Raw genomic sequence first — 21,315 nt, 5'->3', positions numbered from 1 at the left:
TGTAGATTTTTGCGCTAGTGCTCTCGGGGTAGGCCTATTGTTTACTTTTACTCATCATTGAGGAAGTCGTGTGACCATGGTGACCCAGTTGGGGATCTCCTCAACATGTGAAGTCATTCAGCTTGATTATCACCTTTCAAGTTGGAAGAACATAAGCATAAACAAGAACAAGTATATGGTTAGAGTTCATTTTTCGCTTCAATTTTCACAAATAGGATTTTTCATCAATATTTAATAAGCTCTCTCTCTCTCAGAGCAGTCATGACAGAGTGAAGGTGAAGGTGAATGTCTGTCAAAGACATTAGTTGCTGTTGTGAAGTGTGGACACCTGCAGCTTACGGCTGTTCTCACCATCTGCTGGCCACTCTTAAAGTAATGGCAGTTAACAGGAATGTGTCTGTATTTTAAGAATAAAGCTGCAGTGGTTGTGGTGCAAACTATTATTAGAGTATTATACTAAATGTTTCCCTTATGTTTGGTACTCTAAAGGCATTCAGATTCATATTTTATCCAGAAGACCTACAGTAAAAAGGCTTGAGAGTCAGACATGAATGCAGTTTTTTTATGACAGCTTATGATGTAAGAACTGTGCAAACACCTCTCAAGAATGAAAGTGGTTACTAGATGCCCAATAGTGAAGTGCTCATTATCAAAATGTTGCAATCCTCAACATTCCCATGTCTCATTCCCAGCCCTCCTCCTCCTGGTTTTTAGATTATTGACTGTCACGGCTGGTACATCAGATCTGTCAGTAGACAGGTTCTCTGCAACTCCCACACACCATCGTGGTACACCTGACAAAACCTTTTACGCCAACATAGGATATGATCACATCAACGAAAATAAACATCTACTAACAGCAGGCAATTGGAGAAAGATTTTGTCATCATTCCTCTGACAGCAAAGTAACCTCAGTAAATCAGGGGCTTTGTTGTGGTCTGAGGTGCAGATGCGGATGTTTATCAAAAAGTTATTTGTGTGCTCCAATCTTGCTTAATTTTTATCACAGTGCTCCGCCATTACGAAACTCAGTTTCTCTAAAGTTCGTCAATGGAAAAAGTGACAGTGAGAGCAAAGTGAGGTGTCAAGGATGTGGATGGTGATTACTCACAAAGGCGGTCCAAGCACTGCCAAACATTTCAGGTTGTTTTTTTTTCCCTGTGAGTCATTTGGTAACAGAGCTTCCTCCTTCCCAGCGGTGGTCATGAGAAGAGGCTCCAAGCAGGCTGTTAGTCAGAAGAAAGGTATTGAACTCTGGGCAACAATCAACACCTTGTTGTAACATACACCATGAACACTTTCTGGACTGGAAAAATACAAACCATTACTGGTTTACAAAACTACTACAACAATATCTGTATTTTTTGTCATGTGAATTTGCAGACGGGGAGAGAAGTAACATCCAGACTTCCAACAATTTTATTGTCAGATTTTATTGATGATGATGTAAAACATACTTTATTTTTATCTACATCATGCATTAGCATATGCTGTAAATGCAATTGATTAAAAAACCTGCTTCAGTGGAGGAAGGCATTTGATTTATTGTAGCTGTCGGACCTAAATCGAGTAAAGAAATATCTGACTTTCAGCAAGTATTTTGCTGTAGGTGTGCTCTTGTGGTTTACTTTTCTTAACATATATGGAATCCAACCTTATTGCAGGTTGCCGTGCTTTCAGCATTTAATCCTTTACTGAGTGACTAAAACACCAGTGATAAATGAAGTGCAGCCGTAGAAACTGTAAACCCATGTTCTTTTTTTCCACGTGACTTTTCTAATTGCTTAACCTTCTCTGCTTTCACATCATCTATTACTAAATTATTAGGGTGCAATCTGAAAGGGAGGGGGACGGTGGAGGGTTGGAGGGTGGAGGGTGGTAGGAGTCACCACCACTACCTTTGCAGCATGCATAAATCACCAAGCTAATAAATTGAAAGCTAAATGACTTCTTGCCCTCAACATATATCATGGAGGCAAACCAAATGAAGCCTTATATACCCTAGAGGACAGAGGAATGCTTCTGTTCATAACAATGATTTGTGGATGGCTCTCATGGCTGTTGGCTTCAGAAATCAGAGTCAAACTGTTTGGACTCCAAGCATGCTGACCTAGGGCATTATGTTTATGTATCAGACTTATATTAGCATGTTTAAATTGTTTTATTAGGAAAAAATACTAAAAATAAAAACATCCAAAACATCACAGTTATCTTCATTTACTCCTCTAATTTTAAAAGAGACAACTATACTCTAAGTATATACCAAAATGCTCCTGAAAAATCTAACAATGGGGTAATTAACTTAATTTTCTTCACCAGTATTTATAACATGTGATGCTCAGAAGTTCAAGAAAATCACTGTTTGTATTTATGTTCTATTCAATCATTTACTTATGTAAAATACATCAAAAGAAACCACTTTTATGTTGTTATTTATTCACTGAGTAGGTGCTCTTTGGCAAAAACACACCAGCGTTAACATAATTGGTAACTATGGGCAAGCACTCAACACCAATGCAATGGCGCCACCCACTGGATTGAAGGTGTCATAATGTCTGTGATGCTTTATGGTCTGCAATTAAATATACTTTGTATAATATTACAGATTCACCTTGTAAGGTTTTGTATAGTAAGGATTAGTGCTGATATTTACTAAAATAGCAGTGTACAGATCAAAGAACCATGAATTCAGCCAAACTGAGAACACAGACTCATGCATTAAAAATTCTAATATTGTGTTATTAAAGTGTGACTATCTTAACGATAAGATTTGAAAAAGCTTACCAGAACAGAACAGCTATGTGTAGCACATAAATCATTTAATCAGTTCATGTCAGTTGTGTTACTGGGAAAACATCACTGCAAGACATTTTTAGGAGGACGGGAAGCATATGCATCACTGTAATATGAAGGATGGTCAACATCATCCAAATTTCTGTGAAAAACAATGCAGTAATGGACAGTTTTCTTTGGCAGGATGGGAGCCAAATGAAACAGCAATTTCAGCATTTTTTTCCCTTGTAAAGAAAATAAAATCCTGCCAACCTCTCCTTAATCCCACCTGGATCACCGCAGCAGACTGAGCGGCTGAGCTTTGTTTGTGAGGTCTCACCTTGTCCATCGTCCTGATGAAGACGAGGACAAATATAGTTCACCTTACAGAAAGTTCTGTGCACTTTTGAAATGAAATCTGCAGTGAGCAATTTCTGTGGAAGGAGCAGCCGGATAATATACATGAAATATGTTGAACAAACATGGCCTATCTCTGTAAGGAGCAGAACAAACCGCAGCATGTTGGATGAGTGCCTACTTCAGTTATTGGAATTTTAATGCTGGAGTCAAGGGACGCTCTTACAGTGAGAGCATACAGGTCTGAGAATATTTTCAGTGTCGCATTTTATTCCACAAAGAATCCACAAGAGACAGAGGGCACTTTAACATGTATTTTCCCTTAATACAGTAAAATATTCACTAACCAAGAGGCAGAGCTCAGTGTTGATGCAGCATCAGTGACAAGGACTAATGTGTAAATGTGTTATGAGGAGCAGCAGTGGCTCATGTTGGCATGGAGCTTTCAGTGAATCTGGAGAAACTGTGGACATAAACACATACTCTGAGATGACTGATGTTTATGGTTTGATCGCATAGTTTCAGTCTGTCAAGAGCTGCAATGAGAGACCCCACAGTCAGGCCTTCTTATAACTGCAATCCACTTTGTGAGGAAAGGTGGGGAAAAGGTGTTGTGGTGTTTCTGTTGTGGTATAAGGTTCATTTTTCTGGTGTATATTTCCTGGTCCACAGACAGGATAAAGACCAGTAAACTCCATGAAAGCAAAATAATCCTCTCCTCATGTGCAACTGAATCTTTCAAAACAATGTCCGCAATTGTAAAACAATAATAAAATAAAAACACAACCCTAATGTGTAAAAGCACTTTATACCAGCAACATCACAACACCTGTTAGAATAGTTTTACAGTACAAATATGATGTTTTTTGTAGCTGACAATAGTTTTATGCAGATCAGAAATACTTTATAATAATGATGCCAAAAGCTATGTAATGCAACATTTGCAAACTATCCTTTGAATTTGGATGCCTAATTTTGCATTTAAAATGCATGTGCGACATGACTACTTCCTTCTCAAAGCCTTTGAGTTTTCAGGTTTTCTGTGCAGAAAATACTGTGCAGATGGTGTGTTTCTGTCAAGCAAGACAATATAAAAATTACACTTGTAAGAGTATTCAGATAAAATCAGATCTGAGAAAGCTGGACAATTTTGAGTTTTTCATTTTGCTCATTTTGTGGTTGAATACAGTATATCCCCTGCTCTTCAGTAAAGGGTAATTGACAGGTGAAGCAGATGAAGAAAGAGCAGCATTCAACATTTATCCTGCATATTTTAATTAAATGCTCACACTAAAACAAGTTCACTTCAATTTGATCCTACCTTTGTCTTTGATTGAGCTGTGTCAAAGAGGTATTTCTGTGATTATGTTACAGACAATAAAATTTCTTGTATCTTGAATCTCCAATCAATACAATACAACTTTATTTATTCCTGTAAGAGCAATTGTATGCAGCAGCTCACCACCCAGATCAGATGCACACACAGTTGATAGGAAAGAAAGAAAAAAATAACTTAAATCACAAAGCTAAAAACAATGAAAGGCTATAAACTACTATGTGGAACAGTAAAAATATATCAATAAATAACTATAAATACCTAAATAACAATCTAAAAGGATACAATCAAAAAAGATACACAGAGTAATGAGGCCTGTGAGGAAGATTATCAGTTGGTTAGGTGATAGGATGCAGACTCAGACTTGTTCAGTGACTAAAAAGGTGATTTATTCTGACCAGTGTAACCAAAACAAGTGTCTCAAAAAGAAAATCAAACTTATCGTAACTGGCTCAACTCAGGAAAACACAAACTTAGGCATGATCACATGCACACAGCTACATAGACATCCTTTCTTTTCTGCTCTCCTCAAACCAACAACTCTCCCTTTAAATAGGTCCTCCAATCTATCTATAGGCAGAACCAGGTTTCCCTTCCCTTACACCAACAACTGGTATGTGACAGTGTCACTTTTATCAGTTAACATTTACATTACATTGCACATTTTATCAGAAGACTCTTTACCATAAGAGAAAAAAAAGTTAAAATCACAAAAATGTTAAACCAAACATTTGACTTAATAAAATAAATCCTCCCATACTTGGTCCACTGGTGATGTCAGCAAGAGCTTAAAATCAGGAAGAGGTTTGGTGCCTCCTTCTGTCTTCTGAAAGCATGGTGGGTATGGAAAGTAACAAAGCAAGCTAATATATAACTCAATAAACTCAGAACTTAAATCACTAAACAATAAGTGAACTTAAATATTTGTCTGTCTTGATTAAACCAGAAATGCAGATGTAAATATAACAAAGAAAACAGACAAACAATTAAAGCTGCAAGCAGCGTTGAACGGGCCTTCGCGTCCTTGCGCACGTCGGGCCATGGCACAGTCGAAGGGCTTCTGTCATGGGCATGTAGATGTCTTCTGACCCGGGCTGTTTTCAGACAGTGCAAGACAGAGATAAACATCACTTCCTTTGCCCACTATTTTGCCTGCTGCTGGGGCTGCTTTGCTGAAATTTCATAGGGGGCGCTATTCAGCCAGTTTGCATCACTGATAAAATATTGTCATGTACACGTGTTCAGGCCGGGAGTCTTATCAAACATGTAAAGTTTGGTGCAGACTGGAGTATTTACAATAAAGTTATAGCAACTTCCTCTATCATGGCGAAACATCAAATCTCAACAGTGTGAGGATGAGTATTTTCTGCAGGGTGAGACATGTCTGTTTTGCTCACACCTGTGTCATCAAAATCATGCAAGTTTTGGGCCCATTCACTTCAATTTCAATTAGTAAATTGAAAACTCTTGATGAGTTTGTGTGTAAAACAAATTAATTTCCTAATTTTCATCAAGTCTATTTTTAGAAAAGTAAAGACTTTTAACCCACATGACCTGGTCAAAGTTTGATTGAAATGTGTACTGTCAGGTGTGTAGAGACAATAAGTAACTGCAGCTGGACACAGAAAAATACTCATACATTTGAATGGAGAGTGTGAGCGAACCGCTAGGTGCTTGGGCCCTAACAAAGGAAAAACTGCAGTACAGAGCTACAAATTTTAGTTTTGATTTTATTTTTCTGCAACACTTTATCACTAAACTATCACTCTCACTCAATGAGCCTCCATTCAACCCCCTCCCGAAATTTCATCGCGAATCCATTGATACAGGTTTCAAAGTGGTCAGACTTATATTTTAGACATCAGAACCATTTGTTTGACACAAAGTCCATGCCTAGAGATTGCGTCCCCATTGGTTTACATTGTAAGGTGTGATGTGGCACTACAACTTTCAGGGCTTATAATATGTAAACCGTTCCAGTTATTACAAAGTTTTTAACAGCTTTAGTTCAGCACAGTGTCATAAGTCATGTATTCAAGTTTGAAGCTGATACCATTAACACCCTAGGAGGAGATAACGTTTCTTGGGGGTCCAAAATTGGCACAAAGTCGTACTTTGATGGGCATATTGTGGACTTCCTGTTGGATTTAGGTCAGGGGTGTCAGCATATGATTTATAGGTCTTGATGAGACGAATAATTGAGTTTTGGTTTGATCTCTCTACGACATTCCTATGGGACGGGGCAGCCATTTTAGATACATAGGTGGCACTATAGAGCACATTTTGGCACTTTGGGGGATATTTTTTACATTTTATCAAATATTTCACCAGACCTGATGTGTGTGCCAAATTTGGTGAGTTTTTGAGCATGTTTAGGGGGTCAAATTAAGGGTTGAAGTGGCGTAATAATAAAGAAAGAAGAAGAGGAAGAAAAAACAAACAAACAAACACACAAAACACAATAGGGTCTTCGCCCCTTTGCGGCTCAGGCCCTTAAAAAAAGTTAAACACAAACAAATCTGGGATAGTTTGTGAGTACAGTGCTACAGAAAGAGATGTTCTACTGGCTAAACAAACAAATGACAAGTATGGCAAGAAATATATCAAAGTGTAACAGGGACAAATGGTTTGGTCTCACCCACTTTGCCACAAGGCTGCACAAGCATAAAAAGCAAAACACCCCTATGAGATCAGTGTAAAATATATAATGTCATCACACAGCACAGACATTCACAGTATAGCTTAAAATGATGATCTATAGACAACATAAGTGGCAGGAGGTGGAATATTTTCTAGCTTACAAAAATGTAGAGCCTCTGACAGGCAGCAATATTCATAATGATAAACTGCTATCTGCGCTCATACACTGCCGCTATAAAAGGCTCCCAAAACAAAAGTGGTCACATTTCATTAGTCACACAGTTTAACGCCTCGCTGCATCTGAAAAAAGGGGGACCTAATAAGGCAGTGTCTGTTTTTAAATGGGGTGCCTCAGTCAGACTCATTTGTTTCTCTCATTTCACTGTAATCCCTCTGCTTCAGCCCTTTTCCTGTTACAGCAAAAGCAAAGTTTACATATAGTTTTTATTAATATATACAGTAACATACACACAGAGAAAGTTTATTTGTACATTTTTGTGAGTCTAACAGTGCACTCTGTAAAGGAAATAAATTGCTAATTGGTACATACTGTACAGTATATGTGCATATACATACACATAATTTTATAATGAATCTTTACTATTTAGTAACTTTTGAGTTTTCATCCCAAAACGAAGTACATGACACTGTGGTCGTACCGTAATCCTGCATTTTGGAAGCTACAGTGACAATGTTCAGTATTTAATCAGTAATGTTTGGTTCTCCAACTCATTGCTCATCTATGTAAATGTATGTTTGTCAATGATGAGTCATAAATCTGAGTCAGAGCATCAGGTAGACAGTGACTAACGTTAAACAGAGAATACTTCCTCTGAGCTAATGTTACCCATTTTTAACCCTCACCTTTGTCCTGTTTGTCATGAAGGATGGAGTGAGCACAGAGCAATTCACTTCATGTCAGAGGGAGTTCAGTACTCTGGCTCTCTGATGTGCTGGATCTCTGCTCTATTAAAGGCTTAAGACTCAAGATATATTACTGCAATTTGTTTCTAGTTCAGCAGCTGGACTTCCTTTACATTTCAGGAGAAATGAGAAAATCAAATTAATCTTAAAAGTTTTTGCTGTAATCTGAAAATTGTTGTTTGTTTTCCACTAAGTACTGTGCATTTCACCAAATTATAATCTACTATTCCCTGACTTTTCTTTACTTACTGCCAAAGAAATTACATTATTCTGGCTGACTGGGAGGTGAAAGAGATATTAATGAGTAATAAAAGAATGAAGGATGTGACCACTCTGTCTCATGGATGTTTACACAAAATTAGTTATTTCAGTGAGAAAAAATATAACAACTCTGAAGTTATGTGCAAATAACTTTATCTTCTCACTATACTACAGATATCTGGCTTCTGAAAGGATACTTAGTCACCATATTTACAACCACAATGTTCATTATCGCAAATTGACCTTGACATTCCTTCTAATGTCTTTCATGCAAAAAGAAAAACCTACACCGTTTATTATCGGCCCTCAGAAAAGTGTTGGGCTCTTAAATATGACTTTACACAATCACACTCAGGTTCGAGATTGAATCAGCTCACTCTGTTGCCTGATAACCGTTTTCCTGACTTGATTTACTTTTCCCAGGGTGCATTCAGTCAGCCAAAGCAAAGTCAGCTCAGCAGTCTGCGCTCTCTGTTTGATAGGGAACCAGCACACAATGCTCTCAGCTGAAACTAGCTTAAATAAACAGAGAAGGGAAAAGCAAACAGTCAGAGAAAATCAATGGGAAAACACCTCTGGGAAAAGTAGTTTGTTTCAATGGTCTGATTTAATTCTACCAAAATGGAAAAACTTCGAAACACAAACTGATGATATTAATGTAACAGAGGACATTAAGTATAAAATACACTTTGAATTACAGATAGCTGTTTCTGTCATTGGCTGCTCTTGAATCAGCTCTTAGTTATTTGCCATTTTACTAAAAGGTAAACAGGTCAGATAGTTTACTGCAACTAATATTTATTCATATCTCATGCAACACATCTCCACTCAAAGATATCAATCATAAAATTTCAGTGAAAGAAGACACTGAGCGCTGTACATGGCACCACTCTAAACACTGAAGTTTCCATTTGGCAAATAAAAACATGATCATATGACACACCAGTGAATATGCAATGATTAAAACTGTATACATCATGAAAGTATCTACTTTGTACACACCTAAAATATCACAGTATAAAAATATCAAATACACTAATAATTAAGGCAACAATAGTTTATGACATGTGTAGTAGAATATCTATAGTTTGTTGGCATCAAGAAACTTAAAAACCTTGTTTCACTTTGGTAGAGCATTCTCATTTTCAGCACACAAATCTAAACATAAGTTAATCTATTGCAACACTTGAGGTTGTTAGTCAGCAACAGTGTTCACATTGGTTTCCTGACACACCACTCACCTGCTTACAGCTACAGAAAACTTGAAACTCCCACTGATACAACCATAATATGATCTATAATGGTGATGAACAGCTGAAGTATTAAAAATCTACTTGGATACATGAAAAATCAGATAGAGAGAGAAAACATTAGATGCAATATAATGCATTAATAATTAATTAATTAGCCTACTTTTACAAGGTAAAGCAATAAAAAAAATTAACACAATAGTTGAGATTATTGATACCCAGGATGACAGTTGCTAACTACTATAAGTGTAGGTTTTAATTAGGTTAGCATTTTCAAAAGCAGAAAATGATCTACCAAAATGAAATTTTACTTTAAAGGATAGGTTCAAATTTTTTCAAGTCTCACCTAAAACAACAGTCATGTGTCTAAATGAACACTGACACACGTTTTTCTTGCTGTAATCATTCTTCCTGTTCATACTGTCCATTAAGAGATCCCTTCATTATGCACTTTCAATGCAAGCGATGGGGGACAAAATCTACAGTTCTCCTACCGTGCAAACATGTAGTGAAGTTTGTTTGAAGCTAAAATGAGGCTTTAACTGTCCAAATTAATCAAATAAAGTCATTATCTTTCAAATTCAGTTTTTTTAGTGCCAAATTCCCTCTTTTTGGTACAATCCTTCCACTGCAGCTGAACAGGAAAACACTTTCCATTGAGACACAAAGAGGGAACATTTTTACTAATGACTAGGTCAAAACCTAGTAAATGGCTGGACTGTGTATGGGCAATGTGCAAAATTGTGGCCAGTTTGTTACAGGAATCGTCAGTGGTAGTGTCTATAATATGAATTCCTGGATATGCAATGTTCATCTGCAATTTTCTGTGGTGGTAATATTTGCTGGCAAAGTGTACTGAAGTAGCATATCACATGACATGGTTAAGCTACATTTGAGCATGTCTGAGTAAACAAAAATGTTACAAATGCAGTTGCAAGAACAATACTTTCCACTCATATCTTGGGATGTTTGCCTTGAAAGAGAATTTATTTTAATTCTAATTAAAACTACTCTAATTATCTATCTGCTAACTTCCCCTGCTCTTTCATCTGTTTCACTTTGCGGATGTATCTCGTTTTTTCACTCCGTATTGAGTGTTTTATCAGAGTGGTTGTTATTTGGGGTGTTTTAACTGTGCACTCTCCCTCATGCCTCTATGTGCCTTTTTTCTGCGGAGGAGGAGGCTTATCTCTACCCAGTTATCACAGTTACAGTCAAATCAAGTGCACCTGCAGAGCAGCCGCCTCACACTAAACTGATATAACAGCTACATGAGTTGCATGTTTTACCTACAATACTTGTGTTTTAATGCTGTCAAAGAAATAAGTTCAGTTATAAATCCAAACGCACCATAGAGCGTCTCTCCTGCTGGCTGGTGACAGCGCTGCCAGCCTAAGAGTCGATCACACTGGACAGTAGAGGAGGAGACAGTAGAGACATTGCTACGCGTCTGTTTAAACAGGAGTTTAGCCGACTTGACTGCATTTAACAGTCATTCTGCATCATGCTGCTGTCCTCCGCTTCCATCACCTTGCGCTAATTCATTTTGAAAGAGTAACGACCAATGGGGAATCTCCAACGCTGGCTGGCCAACCAATGGTGCAACTTCATCACTCACTCAGTCACTCGCTCAGTCACTCACTCATGGACAACTGCGGTTAAAGAGCTGGTCTGTGGCCGGTCCAGCCAAAAAGACTGTAACTGTGGAAGATATCCACTTTATTTGATTAGCTGAGATGGCTGAAGCCTCATATTACCTTCAGATAAACTTTTAAATATGTTTTTGCTCAAAACAAGGACTGTGGATTTTGTCCCCCATCACTTACATTGTAGGCACATTTGGCAGGAATCTTCTAATGGTCAGTATGAACAGGAGGAATGATTACAGCGAGCAAAACCTGTTTCATTGTTCTTATGGACACCTGACTATTGTTTTAAGACAAATTTATCAACCTATCCTTTAATACTTTATCACATTTGCAGACAAGTGACATTTGCAGACAAGTGACAAACACAAGCACTTCTTTTTCCTCTGTTTTCGAGATGAAGTGTCATTCCTTCACAGCTCAAGAATCATGAGAACATACAGTATAGTGCAAGTACCAGATTAAAATTTCATTTGTTTCTAATGTTTTGTGTAAAATATGAGCAACAAATCAAAGCTATAGGACAACAAAAAGAGCTAAGTAAAAACTTCATCAAAACGGTACTGCTGTGTAACAAAACCTGCCACTCTGTTTTCCCAAGTGCATGAAGGCTGTTTTCATCACTAGAGTGCGAAGCATCTAGGTTTTCGGGTACGCAGAGGCTCGGAAGATATCGAGACAGTTCACTGTGATGAGAGCACCGGTCAGATGCCTCCACTGTCTTGTGGCAGGGTTTTTCATTTTGTCCAGAACCAGGTGGAGATCCTGGATCATGTCCCTGTAGCTGTCTCCATAACGTTGACTCCAGGTGAACAGGAAGTCATAGGCAGGTTTCCACATTGACTGAAGTAGAAGAGGAAATACAGAATTCATTTGCAGAATAAAGTGTCCATAAAATACTTACTGTATAATGTTAGCTACATTAAAATAAACTTACCTGAGAACTCACTTCTCCGCTCTTTCCTCGGTGTGGCGCCTCATAGCCGGCTATCTGTGTGCTGGAGAGTTTTCCCGCCTTCTCAGCGAGCTCCCGCCATCGAATCCCCAGCTCCACAGCAGTGGACAGGATGACTGTGTTCTGAATCAGCTGGGCCACAAGATTCACAGAGTCCATCTTTAACAGACCCTTGGATGATAAACACATAGACAGGCTGTCACAAAACCATTGAAAGCGCAAGAGGACTGAGGCAGAGCAGTATGTATGAGTGAGGGTTGTGTGTGGAGATTTCTGTACAGCAAAAAGTAACCAGAAAAATTTTCCAGGTGTTGATATTCTCCTTTAAATCTAATATAAAAATTGTCTCAATAACATTATAATTTAAGAAAGTATGTTTTTTTCTCTACTTACAACCATGAGCTCATGCAGAAACTTTTTCCTGCTCTTCTCAGCGTGGCAGTCTTCCTTCAGCTTCTCCAGCACACAGGCCACCTTATCAGCCTCAGTTTCAGCGTACCGCCGTGTGATGGTGTCCAGTGATAGGTTGCAGTAGCCTAAGGCATGAGCAAAACCTCTCCAGCTGGTTATATGCTCAGTGACAAGCGTCTGGATGGCGGAGTACATGTAAGTAAGCTTCTTGAAGGGCAGTGTCATGTTGTCCAGGAGCACCTCTGTGGTGATCTGAATGCCGGTGAAATCAATCACTTGGTCTCTGGTTATGAGCTTGATGTTTTTGCAGTGAACCAAACCAGTCCTGCCACGGAGGAATCCGATATACCATTCCTTTACCTTTGAATTGCCCACTGACCTGACAGTTTCCTTGGATAGGAGAGCCACTGTGTCTCCCTTGAAGTACTCCAGGAGGTATTCCACACGTGGCTGACGGAGAACTGACTTTAGGGCTACACCGTACCATTGTATGTTCACAGGTCTATCTGTAAATTTGAGTAAGTCTGGAACACTTTCCTCAGGAATAGGTGTGGTTCTTGCCATTTCAATTCGCCTTTCTATCTGCCTCGACACTCGCTTTTCTGATCTGATGGGTGCTGCAGGAGGGGAAGACACCTGGAAATGTGTGACATTTGCAGTTTTAGATTCCCTCACTTGTAGATCTAATTTAAAAGGAGTCATTTCTGCATTGCCAGCACAAGACAATGCAACTGGTAAATGCAAGACTGTCCCTATTTTGAGCTGACTTTGCCTCACTTCTTTCAGCTTGTCCTCTGGTTTGATTTTGAACATCGAGCCTGCTATGCTCACAGCAACATGCAGGTCATTCACTTTGTCAGGTTTAAACCGATGTGTTCCCCAGAGCTGCAGCACAAGTGGAGGCAGGTTTTTGTTGCCTCTGCAGATATCTGTAAATGAAAGCTTTGGTGGAACATTCTCATGACAGCAGACCACTATTACAACCTTAAAAGATGGATGGATGTACCTGGGACCATAAACTGCCACTGTGATGTGGCGGTCAAGGTAATCCCAGACTGATGTGGCAGGGGCCTGGATAGCAGATGCCTCTGCGACTGCAATCACATAAAAATGTGTCTTCAGGTCCTGGAGCTTCATCTGCATCATGTTCTTGTAAATGTAACAGTTGTTTACTCTGAGATAAGGTCCCTCTTTTTTGTTGGACACCAGCCCGACCACAGTGGTCATAACCTGACTAAGAGGGTCACTCTTCACCTCTCCTGACAGTTTCATCTCCAGAGAGATACATTCTTTTATGTTGATGTTGCTGAGGACCACTTCCAGAAGTGGACTCATGGTTGTCATGTAGTTGTTGTTGAGTCCAGGAGGAGGGTCTAGCATTGCTTTCAGTGTAACTTCCTGGACTTCCCCAGGAGGAACATGGCCTTCTGGGATGTGGATGCTAATTTCTGACTCTGGTAACTGAACTGAGCCTCCAATGTGGCCAATCTTGCAGATGACTTGAAAGTCAGTAGCTTGAGTCTGAGCCCACCCAGGGCTCTGGCTCATCAGATTTAAGTCCAGGCATGAGCGGGTTAACTGCCTGTGGCTCAGCCAGGCCATCTTATAGGCCTCTCTGTCATCTTTTAGCCACTCAAAATCTGGGTTCAGGACCGGCTGGGGCGGTTTGAAGCTGTTCTCCCGTTTTGGCACCTTTCTCTCCAGATCATCCAGAATGTCTGAAGCACTTCTCCATCTCCCGGATCTGTTGCTGGCTTTGTGTTTGTTTTCCAAAAAGTTCCCCACATTGCCTTCATCTGAAGATGTGCTACTCGCATCATCATGATTTGTGTCCAGATGTTTCTCAGTGTCCTGTTTTGTATTTGACGTGTTGGAAATGTGTTTGTCTGTGCTGCTGTGTACAATGTCATCCAAAAAAGGATTAGATCCAGACAGTTTGTTCCAAAAGGGATTTTTTGTCTGAGATGAATGTGCGACTTCTGGCTGTAAAAGCAGCCACTCGGAGTTCTGTGTAACTCGTGACACGTATCCACCTATGAAAATAGCAGACTTTTGTCAGGACGTCTGTTTTATGAACATGTTTTCAATTTTAGTGGACAGATTTTTTATATTTCAATAAAAGAGGATTTTACTGTTGAGGTTGTTGCTGGCTGAGGTGTTGTCATCCAGATCTATCAGTGTCCCCTCAGATTTGCTCCGCATGAGACTCCCAACACGACGGAAGGACCTTGCTCTTCCGGCTGCCATATTTTCATCTGTAAACATTAAAAGATGTTCTTTAAATTTCATGTATCTTTTCCTTTTATTATGACTTTACTATGAGCTTAACATTATCCCTTAAACAAAGCACCCAGGGGTCCTGAATTCCAAACATAGGGTACAAACATAATATCCAACTTATTGATATCACTTACAGTATCTAAAGCTGAAATTATAAGCCGATTAATCAGTAAATTGATTGCCAAAAAATTAATTTGCAATAATTTTGATGATTTACTAATTGTTAAAGTCATTTTTAAGAACACACGTCAGATATTAACTGGCTCCAGCTTCAATATTGGTTATTTTCTTTGTCTTCTTACATGATACAGACCAAATTCTTTAATCATATTCGAGAAAAGAAGATGAATCAATAATGAAAATCATTCTTAGCTGCAGCCCTTAACAGACATATATTTTGAGATGCTTTGACACATGACAGCATCAGAGCCATACACAATAAATGACCTGCGAGTTAAGTTATTGCTCTGCCTAAACCAGCTTTTTTTCAGCACAGTGAGCCCCAGGCTGTCTACAGGGCTTCTGTCTGTAACAGGAAACTGTTCCAAAACGTGGAATAAAGCCTGAACTCTTCAGTCTGTCAGTTGTTTGCGTAAAAACACACTACCCATTCATGACTTGTCACAATGAGTCAGTCATTAATAATGTGGTTTCTTACACCAGTGCACAAAAACAGGTTGGTCTTGTCAAGCCAATGACACAGTAGTCGCTTCTCTCGTCGCTTCTTGCTATGATCAAAGTGCAGTTCCACACAGTAAAATGTCTATTCTGATGAAATACTGCATGGTAGGCTTCATTTGAATACAGTGTACTTTATTTCCTGTAGAGCATACTTGCTCAATATTACATATACTTCTCTCATAGTAATCTTGTGCCTGTTTCTATTTGTATGAGTGGATTTGGTCAGCTGAAAATAGTCTCAAACAAATCCTACATTCATTAATAATCCAAACCAAACAATTAACACCCAACAGCACAGATTGAGACATATAATCACTGAGCTTCAGCTTCACTAACCGGAGCTACAACCGTCATAGTGACAGGTATCAGTGTCAGCGTCTCAACAGGTGTGTAGGCTATAAACTCATTAGTTACATATTAATAACGCATAAACTATACAGGCTACTTCCTATTATTAAAAATCGAAAAGATAAAACAACCAAATAAGCGACAAAGACAAGTTTGATCTCACCGTCGGCATTAGATGTTTGTAGTTTTCGGCCAATCCACTATCTTTTACACCTTTTTTTCTGGGGCGTTCCTATGAAGTTGGCCTTTTCAAGTTTCAGGTCTTTACTCTGTTTGTCTCTCAGCCACGGAGCATTTTGGGACTGGAAGTTTAAAATGATACAGGAACCCGGCGGAGGAGTGGCCTGCAGATGGTTTGGTAACTACAACACCCACAATGCAGCTCTCTGTTTACGCATGAGGCTTACAACACCTGAAACTGAGCGATACCTGCGTTTCGACAGGACTGATAAACACATGCTGTCATAGAGGTTGAAGGCTATTCACCTGATAGAGGAAACAAACAAGAAACAAGGTTAATCCACGCAGCAAGCATTTGGCCTAAAGATATACATATATTTTTAAATGCTTTTACTATTAACCAATTCGTTGTTTAGTCTATAAAATGTCAGAAAATTGCGAAAATGTCAATCACTGTTTCCTAAAGCCCAAGGAGTTGCGCTCAAATGTGTTTTTTTTTGTGTCGAGCAACGCTTCACAATCCACAGATATTCCGTTTTGTGTCACAGAAGACTAAAGACACCAGAAAATATTCACATTTGAGAAGCTGGAATCAGATTATTTGAACATTTTTCTTCAAAAAAACGACTTAAGATGATTAATCGATGAATTGTTTGACGATATACTAATCGTTGCAGCTCTAATATTTACCCTGACTCAGGTGCTGCAGTGATGAGAACATGCAGCTAATATCTGTGTGATTATTAAAAGATGTTAATAAGCTGGAAATAATCAAAATAAGGCCAAGTGTGCCCTAACACTGTTTTCTCATTCAGTCATTCATTTGATAAAGGCTACTTATTTCAGTGAGAAACAGGGTTTTATTGATTTTACTTTGTGCCATTATCACTGCTGTTTTGAGTGACTATAGATCAAAGTCAACATGGACTGAGAGGTTAACAGGACTTAATGTCATCAAGGACTCAAGCCATGTTATCTCACTGAACTGGTTATACACATTTACTGTGATAAGTCCCTGAATAGATCACCAATTTAAGCTGGTGCATCATATTTAAAGTAAATAGAAATATAAAAATAAAGAGACCACTACTACTACTTAAAGTAAAAACTTCACATGTGCCTATGATAGAAACAAACTGTATTAATGTACTCGATGTTGTTGCTGATGAAGGTCCATACAGTTGAAATGTCCCTTCAGTACAGTTGTCACCACAGTTCTGCAGACTTTGGCATCCAACACCAGAGTGTTCAAGGAATGCAGCTAAGTACTCTTGAGTAGATTATGAATGTTGATTTTTAGGTAGCAAATATAGCCTTTGGTTGCAGCAGCCTGGACCTTAGCATGAGTATTAAAACATTCACTTCTGCAGAGGTTAAAGTACTTTTTATAACATGTGATTGAGCATAACACCTGTTAAATGTTTAAATATATTCATTTGTGTTTTGTAGGTCAGTGTCCCACTCTTTTGCATGTTATCATTAGTCGTGATCCTCAGTTTTGCATGTTGGTGTTAACTTCTTACTGTAAATATGAAACAAAACTGACTAAATCTGTATACACTCTACATTCCACCAGAGCACAATTGCAATAATTTTACTATTGGCACCGAGTCTGATGTATCTGAAACAGAAGAAACTGTAGATTTGTGAGCAAACTCTGCTCCCTTGTGGCTGTTTTTGAGAAAATCAATGATACAGCTGGTGACATTCTCTAGTTTTTTTATTGTCATTAAATTCCATGTGAGGAACAAAACCAACAATGAATGGATCCCACTAACATAACAAATATTACCTTTGTGTCCAAACCTTGATGTAGCTTATTCCTCTGTACCATAAGCTTCTATTGTTGTCCAAAAACTATTAAAAACACATACATTTTGCCATTTACTCCTGTTTGAGTAATGTTTCCCAAAAATCTGCAGCTGTTTCAGGAAATTACTGAGCCCTTTTAAAAAATTAAAGTATATATTTATAAGCCGTTTTTAAAGATTTACGTCTTCAGTGGGATACAATAGGGTTGGAGTGAGTGCCACAGACATGGAAGGGAAGTCAGAAAGTACTGAGACATGAGATAACACATTGTTAGTTTTGGTCTTTTGTTGATATGAAGAAAAATATAGAATAAATCCAGGCTCATTTCAACATGTCACAGTAGGAAAAGCACAGGTGTAAATAATAAGGTTAACAAAGGCTGAATCACACTGCCATGATTTGAATGAAACATAGCCGCCATTAATGTTAATTACACCTGTGCATCTCCTGCTATGACAAGTTAAAGTGTCTCCTGTGAAAAAGGTCTCTTACCAATTGTAAGATGTATATATTATGATGCACAGTTATCAATTAATTGTTTCCACTAACTGAACATACAGTATTTTCTTTAAAAATGTTTAATTTCTGAATCATTGGTATACTTGAAAGTAACAATGCTAGTATATGTTGCCTGTGAATAAGAGATCTTTGCATGCTAACAATACTTTACAGTTGTTACATACATCATTTCACTGGAATAAATTATTATTAAGCACAATACTTTGACCTGTCTTCACATCAAAGACACATTGTCCCTTATTTCAGCTTAACAGAATGACTATTTTCTTCACGTTGAAACTAAACTGAAAATTGTTGAAAATATTGAGAAACAGGTTGTTTTATGATGCAGTTGATGCAACAACAGTACAACAATTTAAATTCAACACATTTTACCAAAGCCTGCCAATTTGATTTGTTGCATGAAACCCAGTGACTCGAATTTTGTTGGTTTTCATGTGATTTGAAGGCTGACATGTTCCCTTATTGAGCTGTGAAGATTTTGTGCAAAACTTGTTGTGCAAACCCAGTTTAAACCACATGAATATTAAAATGGATCATCAACAGGCAAAGAATAAGACTGCTTCTCTGAGAAGTTGGCATAATGTAGATAATATCATGTTTATTAAGGTAATATATTTATTGCATACAATTATACAAGCAAATGGAATTTAAAGCTCAAGGTTAGACATGGGTGTTGTACATTTTTGAGCCTCTTGGTGGAGCCATTTCTCTACCATTCATGTGATCAGACCTGCCAATATTTAAATGAGAAAGCAGGTTGATGTATCTGTCTATTTAAATTTCCACCAATCCAACAAGTAAGGACCTGTCTGCTTACACCAAAGCAAGAATTATTAGGAAATCTGAGTGGCAATTAGGACTGTAGTTTTTTTTAAAAGCTAGAAAAAAGCTGTGTAAAACTGGTGAAACTGTATATACTTAAAAACTGCCAAACACACACTAACCAGTATAAGAAAGTATACAAGCTCTGATGAGCTCACAGGTCTGTGTCTCTCTTATTATGCAGCAGTAACATTATAATTGTAAAGTGGTTGCTATGTCAGTGTCATGGTGGTAGAAAAGTTTGGGTAAATCTGTTTGTGGATCTTTAGACATTTGATTTCAAAAACCCCTCATATCCCCCTTTTACCAGGATGCTTTATCAGGCCTTACCTGATGGCAGGTCACTTTGCTGCCATCATCTCTGTAGAAACCATTAAAGTGGGTTGCATCACGTACTGTGGTTGCATTTTTTTTGTTTGTGTCTTATATTAAAAGAACTCCCAAACAAGGTTGTTTTCAGACAGAAAAGTAGTTCACTTCAATCTGTTTCATATACATGATGCGATGACATCTGTAAAACCAGCAAAGCTTCTCACGGTGAAGTTGAATCTGTAGGTATTCCACTTAGTTAGACAGGTGAAACACCACCTGTGACATAAATGAATGTAAATTGCTGAAAGCATTGTATAAGGGCACCCCTGTCAGTGTCACAGCAATTACTGTTAATTATTTTGACTAACCTCTGAATCTCATCAAATTGCCTTTCCCGGGAGATCGGTTGGTTTGATGACAATGACAGTGCGGTTGGTGGTTTTAACCACAAAATTGGCCACAGATGCATCACTGACAAGAGGTGTTACTACAACACTATGATTTGCTGGTAAAGCTTCAAAACCTGATATAGCTCATCATATCAACAGCCGCTGGCATTTCCATGCAGCCTCAGTCAAGACTGTGATCCTTCTTAAACTTAATTAAATTAGAATACAAATTCAAGATCACTGATGAAATTATGATTTTCCAAAGCACTGCTTTGACATTTCTATTACCCATTGTAGGATAATATTATTTCTTTTTCCTGATTTCTAGGTGACTGGATCAAGGCTCTGACTTAAGCTGTTATTGGGGCCTTCATCCATGGTTGGCAGCTCATCCTCCTCATCCTGGCGTTTGTGTCTTTCCTCACTGAGGCCAATTTCATTCAAATGAGACCAGCGGCAGGACATTTCCTCTGCAGACCAGGTGATGTTGCAACAGTCTCGGAAGGTGTTAAAAACCTGACAACACAGAGCCAAGCGCTCGGAGACATCAGGACACTGCTCCACTTTAATGATTACTATATGACTATGTATGTTTTACACATGATGATGTCTTCTTTCAAAGCCAGTTTGAATAGACCACATCAGTAAAATATATATCACTTCACACACATTAGTTTATGGTGAACTGTAATACCAAATTAACCCAATATGTAGGTCTGTGTTTCCTATTTCTCAGTCTATCCCACACTTTGTCACTGATACAGTCTTCTTCCATCCAGTTCCTGGATCACTCTTCTTTTTGAATTGTTTTGGACAAAATCTTTAATAAATCAATATGAAATAAATTACCTAGTAAGCCAAACTTCATGCAAAAGAGAAAAAAATTCTCCACAGTTGATCTGGTGCTCTTTTTTTTCTAGCCCCTGACTTTACCAAAACAAATGTAGCAACACAAAAATTTGAACAGAGAGCTATAACAAATAAAAATCTATGAGCACACAAAGCACCTCACTACAAAACCTTTGAGCTCAATCTTTAGGTGTCATTAAAATTTTGGGGACATTAAAGGATATTTTTGATTTGTTTACTTCAAAGTAGATGTGAGAAATAACTGTTTTTCTGGTGGCACATGAATGGATGTGTTGCAGAGTTTAACTTGATCTTAAATATAAGAGTCCTGCTGTTTTGTCAAAGTCCTTCTGCAGAACATTTTGTTGGTGGGTTCAAGCATTATGAACCTGAAGTCTTGACTTCACTTTGAACTTCAGCTTCTGTCCTTTCAGAGGAAGACAGAATAGCCTATAAAGGAGGAACAAGCCACAACTTCATCCCCCTGCAAGTATTTGTGCACTTGTATGTTTAATTGTATGTAAGAGCCATGTTTTAAGAGCATAATATTGCAAAAGAGACACCAAAT

At 38.3% G+C, this 21,315-nt stretch overlaps 1 protein-coding gene and 1 long non-coding RNA gene across 2 annotated transcripts; one reads left to right on the top strand and one right to left on the bottom strand.

Moving 5' to 3' along the window:
• Positions 1 to 11,434: 11,434 nt before the first annotated feature.
• macc1 (MET transcriptional regulator MACC1) lies at positions 11,435 to 16,153 on the bottom strand. Its single transcript, XM_044359269.1, has 5 exons — positions 16,025 to 16,153; positions 14,685 to 14,807; positions 12,535 to 14,585; positions 12,124 to 12,312; positions 11,435 to 12,029 (listed from the first exon to the last, which is right to left on the bottom strand). Exons 2-5 carry the CDS (start codon positions 14,797 to 14,799, stop codon positions 11,826 to 11,828), a joined length of 2,559 nt encoding a protein of 852 aa, XP_044215204.1. The 5' UTR covers positions 14,800 to 14,807; positions 16,025 to 16,153; the 3' UTR covers positions 11,435 to 11,825.
• A 157-nt stretch (positions 16,154 to 16,310) lies between these two features.
• Positions 16,311 to 20,373, top strand: LOC122986739. The gene is made up of 3 exons (XR_006404364.1): positions 16,311 to 16,375; positions 19,508 to 19,575; positions 20,227 to 20,373. It is a non-coding gene; the product is annotated as an uncharacterized LOC122986739 (long non-coding RNA).
• The last annotated feature ends 942 nt before the right edge of the window (positions 20,374 to 21,315 follow it).

The sequence above is a fragment of the Thunnus albacares genome, chromosome 8 (assembly GCF_914725855.1).
Source record: "Thunnus albacares chromosome 8, fThuAlb1.1, whole genome shotgun sequence".
In the NCBI taxonomy this organism is placed as follows: Eukaryota; Metazoa; Chordata; class Actinopteri; order Scombriformes; family Scombridae; genus Thunnus; species Thunnus albacares.
Note: the sequence above shows the minus strand (reverse complement) of the source record. Positions and strands in the feature narration are given on the sequence as shown.

Excerpts from the sequence above, each read along its gene's own strand:
- macc1 (XM_044359269.1), bottom strand. The coding sequence starts at position 14,799 with ATGGCAGCCGGAAGAGCAAGGTCCTTCCGTCGTGTTGGGAGTCTCATG. Across the intron at positions 14,586-14,684 it reads AGCCAGCAACAACCTCAACA|GTGGATACGTGTCACGAGTT; the intron begins GTAAAATCCTCT and ends CTATTTTCATAG. Across the intron at positions 12,313-12,534 it reads TTCTGCATGAGCTCATGGTT|GGTCTGTTAAAGATGGACTC; the intron begins GTAAGTAGAGAA and ends TTATCATCCAAG.